Source organism: Antennarius striatus, chromosome 12 (assembly GCF_040054535.1).
Source record: "Antennarius striatus isolate MH-2024 chromosome 12, ASM4005453v1, whole genome shotgun sequence".
NCBI classification, from domain to species: Eukaryota; Metazoa; Chordata; class Actinopteri; order Lophiiformes; family Antennariidae; genus Antennarius; species Antennarius striatus.
Genome location: NC_090787.1, coordinates 4,119,914 through 4,133,282, shown reverse-complemented (window position 1 = coordinate 4,133,282; position 13,369 = coordinate 4,119,914). Strand labels below are relative to the sequence as shown.

The following is a 13,369-nucleotide window of genomic DNA, read 5'->3' as shown; positions in this document are numbered from 1 at the left end:
AGCTTCATTTCCCCGCTGAGCAATGTTTTAATAGGACTGGTACCACGATTCTGTAAACATCCTGTTTCAGTCATACTGAATGAAGCGGGCTTTGAAGGCGCCTGGAGACAGAAGTACCTAACAGTCATAATTCAGGGCATAATTTCCCCCACAGGGCTGCTGAAGCTCTCCACGTCTTCCTGCGCCTTCAAGGACTTGCCACGAAAGCAGAGCAGCGTGATGTGGAAGTTAGTGAGCTGCACACTGTACCTTTTTGTCTCTTTACTGTTTAGTTTAGGGTCCGTTCTGGCGACAGCAGACGAGCCGGACGGGGAGGTGAAAATAGAAGTTTTGTTCAAGCCTGACGAATGCAACCCCAGGAGCAAGAGGGGTGACCTGATGAACGTTCACTACGATGGGTTCCTCGCTGAAGATGGTTCTCAGTTCTATTGCAGGTTGGTGGCTTGAGCACAAATAAATTAAACAGCAGATTTTTTGCATGCATGATTTCGTGGTGTTTGATTTTACTCACAGAAACAACGTTTTTATTTACTTATTTTTTGACAATTATAAGGACCCTGCAATATCCAACTGGTAGTAATCCACTTTCAAGGCCCACATCAATACTCCTCACCACCCTATTTATTACTGCCCCTGAAGATCTCTAATTACATCACATCACAGAACCAGCCATTTATTATTTTAATCTTATTTTAATCTACCTGGAATACCGTATTGGCCCGAATATAAGATGACCCTGATTATAAGTCTACCCCCTCTTTTTCAAGAGTCAATTTTGAAAAAAGAGTTTTTGAACACCAAATTAAATTTTTTTTACAGAAAATAATTACATTACATCTGAAACAAATGATTATAACAATATATTCGAGAGAAAAAGCATGTTATTTTGCCTCATTCAAATCAGGCTGAAACTGTCTATCCCATCTTAATATCTGAACATTTAAATATGTAAATTAAAGTGCAATCACCTTTGTAAATGAATGGTGAGTGGCACCAACCTTGCTACCATCCGAGAACCGACCCACTTTTCTCCAGATTGTCGCTACGTTTCTCCATGATCTGTTATCTCTTATCTTATTTTCTTATTTTCTTTCTTACCGCTATTTTTATTTTTCTTCTTCGTGACAGGGGTTGGCTTTGGCCTGGGGAATTAAGTTCAGCATTCGCTTTAAAGATATCTGACGCCATCTAGCGTTGTGAATGGGTATAATGTCTAGACCCCGAATGTAAGACGACCCCCCACTTTTTCAGTCTTATTTCAATGCAAAAAACACCGTCTTATATTCCGGGCCAATACGGTACTCTGCATTATGGCAGCTACACACTGGTGTCATGTCTCCTTTCTGTTTCATATCAACCCACTGCAAATCAATAGTTAAATCCCACTGATCCGGCTAATAACCTGGATTAAATTTCACATTGTGGTAGAATATCATGATGGTCCAGTTGCCAACAACTCAGATTTCTTGAAGCACACGAGCCCTGAAGGTCACATGGATGTGTGTTTGGGTTTTTCTCTTCAGCCGATCAGACAAAACGGGTCACCCTCAGTGGTTTGTGCTGGGCGTTGGACAAATCATCAAGGGGCTTGATATCGGCATGGATGACATGTGTGCTGGAGAGAAACGGAAAATAACGGTTCCACCTGCCCTGGCCTTTGGCGTCAATGGCAAAGGTAAGAAGATGTAAATAATATACATTTATAAACACTAATCAAGCATCACATAACGTGTTAATATTATGTGGTTTACTGATGGAAGCATTGCCCTCATTCTGTCATGTCTTCTTTCACAGTACTTTAGTTGACAGGGCATCGCATCACCTGCCGTGTTTATTTCTCACCTCCCACATAACAGGACTGTCAGCATGCACAAAGGTGTAAAGGTCTCTGCTCCTTCTGAGTCTTGCTTGCATGCATTGCACCTCTCTTTCTAATCTAACCGCTGACTGTGGAGGAGATGCTTCTGTCAATTGTCATACATGTGAAGCTGTTGCATTGAAACATTGATTGCATGCTGCACTTCTTGCTATTGCAATGTTATAACTCTTTAGGACTATGCATATAAAGTATTGATTATTTGTCATATGATTTATTTATTAACAAAGCGAGTCCAAAATAACAAATTACTTCCAACCTCCCTGAAATGCCTTAATCCAAAGTCATAATTAATTTCCCTCTGATTAAACAGGTCCAGTCCCACCCAACGCCACTGTCATCTTTGAGGTAGAGGCTTTCTCCGTGTCCAAAGGTCCACGCAGCATGGAGGCGTTTGGAAAGATGGACCTCGATAAAGACAGAAGTCTAACAAAGGATGAGGTAACTAGAATTTAAAGCTAGTAAAGATCACACAGGTAGCCCAGGGGGCCTCGTGACACGTTCTATCACCTGTGTAGTGTTTAAAGTTGTTCCATGCAGAGATAGAAGAATAGCTGCTGAATTTCTGTGTAGTTTTTAATTAAACACATTAATTGACATGCAATGTACACGTAGAGCGCAAAATGTATATAATGAAGAGCTTAAGCAGGACTTTGACCGTTGTTCTCAGGGCAACCTGATCAGGAAAAGTCCCTTTAGCTCATCCATAAATGGTTTGCATACATATTTGTACATACATACACATATAAGTCTAGTTATGTAGACAAATGAGTCACATAAATATGTAATAGTAGTGCTGATAGGTGTGTTCTTGCACTCTGGAAAGACACGCTCACCCTTAGCTTCTAAACTTGTGATGGAGCCTGGCGCCCCCTCCTGGTAGGAGGAATCTTTACTCATGTCACTAACGCAGCCGGTCCAGACTTAGATCAGCCCCTGGTATGTGGTAGAACTTATGGGGAGGTTATAGTTCATTTTTAAATATTTTATATTTATATTTCTTATAGTCTTATCATTGCCTCCATCCAGTGGAGGGAATAAAAAGACTACCTGCAGACAAGAACAATCAGCTTGTAGTTTCTAGATTGTAAAGTATGAAATGTGTTTCTTTTGTTCAGATAAAAAAATACTTGAAGCTGCAGTATGAGACAGATGGGAAACCGCGGGACAACGCTTTCTATGAGAAGATTGCCAATGACATCCTCCGCAGGAATGACCAGGACAAGGATGGACAGCTCAGTGCAAAGGAGTATGATATATATAAGCACGACGAGCTGTAGTGTTTTAGAAGTAATGGTCTTTGTTTAGTTTCAAAAATAAATGCTAGAAAACATTCCAGTAGTTTTTATATCATCGACTGTCTATTGAAACACCATAAACAGGAACACTGAAATTCTCTTTGGTAAAAGCAGAATCGATTCTTTGAAATCTCAAACTGAGGCCTCAATGATATTGTTTTTGCTTGATGATCAGTATTGAGCGGCACATAAAAGAAGCCACAGTGTTGATGAATCTTCCTCTAAGAGACGAGCTTTAATTTGAAACATAAGTGGCTGCAGTTAAGATGTTTGTGGTTTGTCAGACAAGTTTACATGTTTTTAATAAAATTATATCAGTGAAGTGGAAAAATGCAGCATGTTCCTTTTTGTTTTTCCTTTGACGGAATTTTTTTTATGAAAAATGAACAAAATATTTGTATTTGTAACATATTTGGAGTGAGAGGAGCCAGATGTGATAAAGGTTTTCTGATCACTTTTGTTTGGGTCCATGTTTTTATGCCATAAAGGGATTCATCACTGATGGTTCATGTTTTCTTTGTATTTTCTCTCCAAGTGAATTTATTTAACGAGTTTACTCGAGTCCTATTGACGGTAAGGTGCTCATCCACAAACTAACCACTAGAGGGCGGTGTGCAGCCACAGTCAAGAATGTACCCAAGTGTGACGTAAAATGACAAAAAAAAACGTTCTTAATTTCATTAAAAAGATTTTCCTTTAAATGATTTTTAAATTTCATTTATTATTTTAAATACTTTTTAAAAAAACCCAGAGTAATAAAAACACATTTATTAACCAATAGCTCATCTTATACATACAGTATTTTGTTGGTACGCTGAACTTTCAACTGCAACAATCTCAGTACGACACAGAACAACATCGACGGTCAGTTGATGATCGTCAATTTGATCGGCGGCAGCTTGATGGCAGCTGCCTTCACCTCTGCTGTCAAATCGACTCCCAGCGGCGCCCTGTGACACGACGCGAGCGTCAGACGATGTCAATAATCATCAATACAGAGAAGAGAAGTCACCTCTCCATCCACAGGTCATTCCTCGTTCATTCGCCATTAACTTACTTTGGTTCATACCGGACCTCCACGTCTGGAGGTAGGATTCCTTTCCCCTCTCTCAGGCGCTCGACGCCGTTCCTGGTTGTAAAAGTAAATTGTACATTTTGGTGGAACAGATTCAAATCAAGTAACCTCAAAAGCTACTGAATGACGTCATGCTCACCAGGCAATCATCACTCCATTGTCAGTGCACAGTTTCCCTGGAGGACAGAGCAAATGCACTCCTGTCGTCTCCGTGATGATAGCCAAAGCCTTACGGATGTACTGATTGCTGGCTACCCCTCCAGACACCACCTAGCATCAGAAAGAAAACGCATCCTCAATCAGCTGTCATTCACTCAACAAACACCAACTGAATAAATGTGCTCACCAAGGTGGCGCCGCTTGACGGCAGCAGTCCGTTTGCCTTGCAGAACAGGATGGCCCGATGTGTGCGCTTCGCCAGATGAGTTGCCACGGCGTGCTGCGTCGCAGCCGCCATGTCATTCACGCATGATAACAGCGTCCCCTGTTCGATACCTAACATGAAAACAATTATAAAACTTATCTTGCACCCGTGTTATCACATTTCAAGACATGGCCCTACCTTCCTCTGCCTCTTCTTTCACAATCGCCATGTTGACTTGATTCCGCAGGCCAGAGAAAGAGAAGCAGCAGTCGTGTATTCCTCCCATCGGTGTCTTGAAACTAAACCTCTTCCTGTCGCCGTCCATCGCCAGAAGCTCTATGGCTTGTCCTCCACTGAGTGTGGAGCACTGTGGGTGTTTGATGAGGGACAAACGTCTGGCCACCTGCGAATCCACAGAACACGGTGTTTGATTGTGATCACACAGATTGAATTTTGGTCGGGCCATCTTCACCACACCAGCCAAATTTCAATTTTAAAACCTTATTAATCTTACTTTATCCAGCGTATCTCCTGGGGCTTCATCCAGATGGTGACCCAACAGCAGGAAGTCGTTGACTCCCCGGGCGACAGCAAGAAGAGCGTGACCACCAGAGACCAGCAGGACCAGGAAGGGGAAGGCCAGGGGTTGGAGCATCCTGACAGTCAGGGCGTGGGCCTCCATGTGGTGTATGGGGATGAAGGGCTTATTGTGCTGCCTCACAAACCTCTGACTGAACTTGAGGCCCACACCCAAGCTCAGGGCCAACCCGGGTTTAACAGTGGTGGCCACAGCCGACAGCTGGCTCGGGTCCACGCTGCTCCGCTCCAGCGCCTCCTGGACCACTCGCTCTATGTGATCCCTGTGGAGCTGCTGTGCCACTGGGGGGATGATACCACCAGACCTGCAACACGCAGTGGAGAAAGCATGTCAAGGCAGAAGCCCTGAGGAGATGACTCTGATGTAGACAGGCTCTGACACCCACCTCAGGTGCACCTCCTTCTGTGAATGTAAAGACTCTCCCAGTATCTCACCGGTCTCGACCAGCACAGCTGCTCCAGTTTCATCACAGCTCGTCTCAATGCCCAAAACAAGTCTGGACGATGATGCAAAGGAGGGGGAGCAGCATGTTCTTCTTAACCGGAGTATCCGATGTAGTAGTCTGACTTTTGCAGGAAACATGGTTGTGAATCTTGTATTTGTGATCCAACAACTAAAGGTGACCTAACACCGAGCTGCCATTGTGTTTTTTATAATAATGTGGAGAATAAAAAGAGACGAAAGTAGCCACGGCGTCAGGGTAGTTTCAACGCAACGGATAAAAACATAAAATTAATCAAATACAGAGAGTTCAAAACAAAAATCACGAATGTGTTCAAGTGTTCTTCCTGTTCTGCTATTCCACTTCCGCCTGGCTGTGTAACGCGTAAATAAATCCGAGTACCGGGAGGTTTTCCACTTTGGATTAAGGACCCAAAATATGCTAATACGAGATAAATCCTAGATTAACATTGCATCGGTTAAAATTGCCTTGTTAAAAGGAAATTGTTTCGCAGAAGACGCTTAGAAAATAATGAGTAGGACCAAATATTTGGTGATTTCTGTCTGGGGACATTTTATGCCGTTGCACAAGCAAATGGACCAAACACATGGAACCACAGCGCTAGCAGCGTAGAATGACCAAACCGTGTTTTCCATCCGAACTTGTAATGTCGAACGAGGTAAATATGGCTTTGTGTTAATTATAATCATCAATAATGTTTGGTTTACTTTAGGTAGCGGCGCTTTGACAGTTAAAAATGGTACTATTCGCTTTCAAACAGCCTGATTGTACGTAAAGAGACGTGCTGCATTTAAGGACCAATGAAAAGTAGCGTTTATTTGTAAAATCACAGTACAGTAACACCGAAAGCGTCTAATATATGTGAATGGAAATATTCTGATATTCGTGTTTAATCGTTGTATTTTAAGTGTTGAGAAAGGTTATTACTTGCTGTCACAGTAACTGAAATGATTTGTAATATACCGTGACCCTACTTACCATGTATTGAATGACAGTAAGCACGAAGTGTTCACAATTACTAGAACCTTGAAGGCATCGCTACGAATAAACCCAACGCGTTTGTACCTTTTTGTATCTGTCTGGAAAATCGGGATTTTTAGCTGGTGAATCAGAAACAAATACATACTGTTTCACTTATAATCGGAAGCAAAGTGTGTGTGGTTTGCTTGTTTGTTTGGTGGAGTCGGTAAACTTCGTTAAGGGTTAGTAGGAAGCTAATAGTCGCTAATGCTATCGCTATACACTGGAACGAGCTAATGCTGCTGCAGCTCTTAGATGACATTTCATTAGTAGTTTGTTGATTTCTTAATCATTCAGACGTTTTTGTCAACTTTTTGGTCAACTTTTCGTATTTGTAGTTTGTTTGGTCACTTCCTGTTTGACACCACAAAAAGTAGCCACCACTAACATTTTATAAAAGGTTTTAATGAGCATTTCATGTTGACTTTCCTAAAGGAGTCATGGAACATCCTACTTATATTTTGGAGGAATTGAAGCCGTTTGTTGTAATCGATGCCCCGCCGACAGTTTATTACATCCCAGATTTCATAAGTGAAGATGAGGAGTCGTACCTTCAGCAACAGGTGTACAAGTCCCCAAGAACTAAATGGACTCAGCTGTCAGGCAGGAGGCTTCAGAACTGGGGAGGGTCACCGCATCCCAAAGGCATGCTGGTGGAAAGGATTCCCGACTGGCTCCAGACATACTGTGAGAAGATTTCCTCCCTGGGGGCCTTCAGTGGGAAAACCGCCAATCATGTGTTGGTGAATGAGTACAAAGAAGGAGAAGGGATCATGCCCCACGAGGACGGCCCTCTGTACCACCCCACCGTCACCACCATTAGCCTGGGCTCTCACACCCTCCTGGACTTCTATGCCCCCATCAGCAGCCTGGAGGGCGAAGCGCCGCAGACGGAGGAGGACCGCTTCCTCTTCTCGCTGCTGGTGAAGCCACGGAGTCTCCTCATCCTGCAGGATGAAATGTACCAGAGCCTCCTCCACGGCATCCGGCCCCGCGTCCAGGATCCGCTGACGGATAAGGTGGCCAACCTGTCCGCTGCTGGGGGCGAGGCGGGAGAGACGCTGACCCGAGGCACCCGGGTGTCCCTGACCATACGACACGTACCCAAAGTGATGAAGACAAAACTCGTGCTGGGAAGGAAGTGAAGAAAAGGCTGTTTCGTCCTAAGAGCATCAAGTATAACGTCAGTGGGAATCTCATCCACGCTTCGTTCTCTGGTCATGACACCAGACGGTAGCTCGTCCAGCTGCTGCTCAGAATGGTTGAAATTATGCAATATTATGAATTTTTGATCAGAAACTGTAAAAATATTCAGATGTGATTGTGTTTGGTGTGTTCAGTTTGTGACCAAAAGCTGGATTCACTTTTTCTTAATTTGTCAAGCAAGTTGTATTAAAAACAGATTATGATTGGTTGTGTTTGTTCCCAGAAAGTCTAAGTTTCAGCTGATCTATTTAAATCAGTTTAAAGACCCATCTGTTCTCAGCTGCATTTAAATAGTTTATTCAGGAGTCCTCATGGTGTCTCTTTAATGTTCCCTTTGTGTTTTCAAATTTAAATATGCTTTTATTCTTTTACTTTTTATTCTTTTATTTTAATGTAAAGCACTTTGAATTATTGTGTACTTGACAGGAGATACACAAATATACTTGCCTTGACTTCCTTTGTGTGTACATTATTTGATTTCTGGATTTAGTGCTAAAATTATCTATAAACTTGGTTTATGCAAGTCTGACTTCGAACTGTCTTTTCTGTAGAGGTGTGATGAATCATATTTGAAATCTACTTTTCAGTTTCTGTGTTCAACATTTTCTCATTTTAATGTGTATAGTAACAATGACTCCCAGCATCATTTATAACTAATTATTTTGCCAATCAAAAACTCAAATAGCATGAAATCACCCCTCAAGTGTGGCTCGCGCCACCCAGATTACATGATTTATTATGAGCCCTCAGCTATCGATAAAATCAGAACTGACTTTTTAAGCGTGAGTTAGAAAATCTTCCTAAAACAAACTTTCATGCGGGGCTCAAGGGCTTGTTTTACACACAACACTTAAAAGTCTGAGAACTGAAAGGCTCTGAACTCCGCTGACTGTTCCACAGGAGAGCGGGGAAACAATGGAGCCACAGACGAAGCGCTGGAAGGGGTCGTCCCGCTCCTGCGCCTCCTGGGTGGCGTATCCCGTTCTGTCAGACGAGCAGTTACAAGACATGGAGCTGATCGAGGCGATCGCAGCGCCCATCGTCAACAAGAAGGAGACGTCTCGTTTGGTGCGGGAGCTGAGCGCCGTCTACCCGCTGAGCCGCCTGCAGCACGTCAAGAGGGTGCGCGCCGTGAAGATGCCAGGCAGCCCCCACCCCCTGGAAGTAATCCTCTGCCTCGTCAGCGACTCGCCGGGTTCGAATCCCCCCGACTTGGATGCCCTCCTCCCCTCGGGCGGAGTCAGACGTGACGGGCTTGGTGAACCTTTTGTGGTGAAGGTACCGGCGCGCCCCCCCCTGACGCGAGCCCAGTTCGAGCTAGCAAGTAGACACTGGCCCACCTCCTTCCATGAGGACAAACAGGTGACGGTGGCGCTGAGAGGGGAGCTCTTCAGCCCGGAGCAGAAGGCCAGGATGGACGTCTACATGACGGCGGCGCTGAACGCCGCCCGAGCAGCGGCGGATGAGGGGATGGAGGCGGTGGGGGCCGTGATGGTCGACCCCGCCCTGGAGAGGATTGTCGCAGTGGGTCATGACTGTAGAGGGGAACATCCTCTTCATCACGCCGTCATGGTGTGCATTGACCTGGTGGCTCGGAGCCAGGGCGGCGGGTGTTACTACTTTGACAAACACCCTGCCTGCACGTTCACTCCGACCAATCAGGAGGATCCTGACTCTCAGCTGTACCTGTGCACCGGATACGACCTCTACGTGACCCGAGAACCTTGCATAATGTGCGCCATGGCGCTGGTGCATTCCCGGATCGGTCGCGTCTTCTACGGGACGGCCTCCACTCACGGGGCTCTGGGGACCCGATGTAAGATCCACGCGCTGAAAGATCTCAACCATCATTACAAAGTTTATAAAGGAGTTCTGGGTAATCTGTGTGAGGAGCTCAGCGGTCCGGATCACCAGAACCGGGTCAAAACGGACAGTTTACAGGAAGGTAAATAATGTATGGACCCAGTATCACGTTTAATTACAGCAAAAAGTCACACATGAGAATTTATTTTTAATAAAGTTTAAGTGACGATGTGGCTGATGGTAATGACTTAATTTGGCGGGGTGTTTGACTAAGAGCTTTTTTAAAACATTAAGCAATAGAAAAGCCTAACATTTGGAAGATTAGGACAATAAAAATAAATTGTTTCTGTATGTCCCTTAATCCCTAGAAGCAGTGGGAACCCTTCAGTCCAACTCATTACAAGAGATCGAACAGTTTTAATAAACATTTTTAATTATTAACAAGAAATCTGGAGTAATGTGAGTTCTGGCCGAACAAAGCAGAACTCGCTGCCTTGAAATAGCAAAATGTCCTGATCTAGAGAGCTGCGAGGTGAATATATGTGGATCTCAGAGACGCTGCAGACTTTCCTCCATAAAACCTGACAATAATAATTAATTCCATTTCTACACAAACATGAGATTCCGTTTAAAAACGCACAATAAAAAAATCGCCCTACTTCAAATCAGCTACAAATAAATGATTTACTTATCAAGCAAATAAGGATTGATGAAGGTGATGGTTCCATTCCATTACCAAAATGACTGTACCAATAAACGAGACGAGGGCTCCTAACCGCAGGAAGTAAACATCTTTAAAAAATACATGTGAGACATCTTTGTGGTTAGAAACCGGTTTGTACTCATTATTTGTGTTGCAGTGTCAATGGAGGGAAAAGACGACAAAATGAAACCAAACCAAAAGCCTCGCTGATGCCCGGGCCAGCCCAGGAAAAAATAATCACTCAAAAATTAAATATTTATATAAGTTACTTATGCTTAAGGCATCCTGTCAGCTACGAGCCTCCTGTCGCCTCTCAGCATCCATCCAATCCTTGACATCTACACAGTGACGTTACACAAACCATACACGCACACGCTCCAGACTACACACAGAATAACATGTCGACTGTTTAACAGCAACTTAATACTTGTTGATGCCGAAAATCCTCACACCGTGTAGCTGCGGCAGCTTGGGGATCAGGACGCTCAGCAGCGAGGCGGTGTTGATGACGAAGTGGGTCGTGTCATACTTTGAGTAGAAGCTCGCCAGGAAGTATCTGTGGACAGACTTTTCGTTGGCAAACAAAACAGGAAGCTCCGAACGACAGAATGGCATCTCGTACTCACAGGATGATGGGGGAGATGGTGAAGAACTTTCTCGATGAGGTGAACTGCACGCCGTAGTCCAGCTGCTCCCAGTGTGTGAGGAGTCTGGCTTTCCCCTGGTCAGGAGTCTCAAACGGCGTTCCTTTAACTGCATGCATGAAGACATACATTCCCTGAAAAGACAGCAGAAAGAGAATTCTCTATTAAAACAAATTATTTCATATTTATTTTTAACTGATCTCTTTTTAATCCTATTGATTAAAGTTGTTTCAGAGAATAAATGCGTTGGTTTCTTGTGAAGCGGCACAAATGTCAACTGACTTCACTTTGGAACAGTGAGTAGACATGAGATAATAAACATCGCTAAATTATCCATCTGATGTTGTGTTCGATTACACGCCTAATACAAGCAGGCTGATGCAGTTTGACTTTATGAAAAACAACAGGCCGCAGCTCTTTGCTGCTCCAGTTAATATCCATCTGTACTGGATGCGATACACAATCTTGCACTTGTCGTCACGCACACACACATCGACTGTGTATGAGGCCGGCTGAGTAACAATGAAAGGTCAGTTCTGTGTACAGAGCTTAAGCAGAGCTGCCAGAATGACAGGCTGCCCAAAATAGAGCATATCTTAAGTACACAGAGTAAAGGCATGTTGGGGCTGACAAACAGCAGCACGTCCACAACGCTGGATCTGTGTGAGGCAACCGCTGACTTATCGGGATTCAAATAACAACCATAGGGAAAAAAAAAAATCTCATGAGGACACGGTTTGGAACTTACCAAGTTGTGAATGACGTTAGTGAGAGTCCACACCACTGGGACGCTGAAGAAAGGGATGCTCAGGAGAACGATGTGAAGCATCCCCACGCCAAGCGCGTACGTCAGCCAGATCCCTCGGCTGTTCATGACCCTGGTGTTCGGGTTCACCTCGCTGTGTGCCACACCCACGTTCATGTTGGTCTGCGAAGACAAAACATTTAAATAAAATCAAAATATATTCGCCAAATAATATTAAAATAATTTTTTATTATTAAAAACATTTGCATGTTATTTGCTTCTTTGCTGCCTGCAGGGGACCCCAGATCTGCTACGTTTCTTTCTGTTGCAGCTTCACTCTTAAGATGCAGATTCATAAATGCTGCTGCAGCACTTTGCCCTCCCTGCAAGTGTGTGATAACAAAAAAACATCTTGCACAATCCGAGCGAACTTTGCCCTCTGGCACACTTTCTGCTGCCAGGCTGGATTAAAGGAAACGCGTCTTGCTTTGCACTGAAGGCAATTATCACTTTTCACACATGTTTGATAAGAACCCGTGCATGTTGACACACACACACACACACACACACACACACACACACACACACACACACACACACACACACACACACACACCTAGTTAAATAAATTCTCTCCCATTACTGTATCTCTTACATCAGGATGGTGGCGTTCACCTCAGCCGACCAGATATTCATTTGATGCATGAAATAATTGATCTTATCGGATCGATACCAAAAGTGATAACAACAAATTACAACCTGTGACTAAAGGCAAACCTGAGACAAACTTTAAAAACCACGTTAGACGATATTTGACTAACTGGACAAAAGTAACTGCGCTTTGATGCTCAAAGAACCGTCGATGGTTCCGTCTATTTCCTGACTCGTCTCGTAGCTGAAGTAAGCTCCTTATGTGAAACATCAATTGACAAATAATGAAGTGAAGCCACACTGATAACATTTCTGGTGCTCTCTTAAAACCCGGTGGTAACTTTTCTTTAAGCTTAATTCTTGCTGGATAATAAGTGTGTAAACAACACCAGACACATTCGTTTCTAGTACATAGCCCAGACCACACTACCACTATTTAAACCAAGTTAGCCGGCGATATTACGTAAAAATGAAAAATACTTTTCGGTGACGACGGGCATACTTAGCACACCGTATGGTAAACTTACCAGTGGTAGCGTGCAGTGGAATTATTCCTGGATAACAACGGCTTTGGTCAGAAATGATTTATCCTCTTGTTGATCCGTCTTGCAGCGCAGACAGCACGACGTAGACTGAGCCTGGCGGATGTAGACGAGGTTTCAAATCAATCTTTGACCCACATCTTGACTTTTAAGGCTGTATTCCGCCCACAAATGTGCCTACATAAAAGAAGGCTATTCTACGATTTCAGTGACATGTAATTAATAAATATGGTTGATTATGTGTGAGTTTAATTTGTTGCAGTATACAAACATCAGCGACATCTTGATTTAAAAAATAGCCTTACGTTGGAGATAGCACCTTCAAGTCTTTGTACAGGGCTTAACCTAAATACTTTCTAAACCCGCCCTCTTGCCACTTCT

The 13,369-nt window shown here is 43.7% G+C and overlaps 4 protein-coding genes across 4 annotated transcripts; 2 read left to right on the top strand and 2 right to left on the bottom strand.

The window, feature by feature from the left end:
- The first annotated feature begins 84 nt into the window (after window positions 1-84).
- Window positions 85-3,768, top strand: fkbp7 (FKBP prolyl isomerase 7). Its single transcript, XM_068328466.1, has 4 exons — window positions 85-434; window positions 1,524-1,675; window positions 2,190-2,317; window positions 2,995-3,768. Exons 1-4 carry the CDS (start codon window positions 220-222, stop codon window positions 3,154-3,156), a joined length of 657 nt encoding a protein of 218 aa, XP_068184567.1. The 5' UTR covers window positions 85-219; the 3' UTR covers window positions 3,157-3,768.
- A 158-nt stretch (window positions 3,769-3,926) lies between these two features.
- Window positions 3,927-6,039, bottom strand: osgepl1 (O-sialoglycoprotein endopeptidase-like 1). Its single transcript, XM_068328465.1, has 7 exons — window positions 5,597-6,039; window positions 5,128-5,515; window positions 4,812-5,016; window positions 4,596-4,744; window positions 4,389-4,519; window positions 4,232-4,303; window positions 3,927-4,124 (listed from the first exon to the last, which is right to left on the bottom strand). Exons 1-7 carry the CDS (start codon window positions 5,791-5,793, stop codon window positions 4,040-4,042), a joined length of 1,227 nt encoding a protein of 408 aa, XP_068184566.1. The 5' UTR covers window positions 5,794-6,039; the 3' UTR covers window positions 3,927-4,039.
- A 187-nt stretch (window positions 6,040-6,226) lies between these two features.
- adat3 (adenosine deaminase tRNA specific 3) lies at window positions 6,227-9,972 on the top strand. The gene is made up of 2 exons (XM_068329823.1): window positions 6,227-6,332; window positions 8,801-9,972. The coding sequence occupies exons 1-2, from the start codon at window positions 6,288-6,290 to the stop codon at window positions 9,851-9,853; spliced, it is 1,098 nt and encodes a 365-aa protein (XP_068185924.1). The 5' UTR covers window positions 6,227-6,287; the 3' UTR covers window positions 9,854-9,972.
- A 143-nt stretch (window positions 9,973-10,115) lies between these two features.
- ormdl1 (ORMDL sphingolipid biosynthesis regulator 1) lies at window positions 10,116-13,182 on the bottom strand. The gene is made up of 4 exons (XM_068329824.1): window positions 12,974-13,182; window positions 11,799-11,978; window positions 11,033-11,184; window positions 10,116-10,962 (listed from the first exon to the last, which is right to left on the bottom strand). Exons 2-4 carry the CDS (start codon window positions 11,970-11,972, stop codon window positions 10,827-10,829), a joined length of 462 nt encoding a protein of 153 aa, XP_068185925.1. The 5' UTR covers window positions 11,973-11,978; window positions 12,974-13,182; the 3' UTR covers window positions 10,116-10,826.
- Window positions 13,183-13,369: the final 187 nt, after the last annotated feature.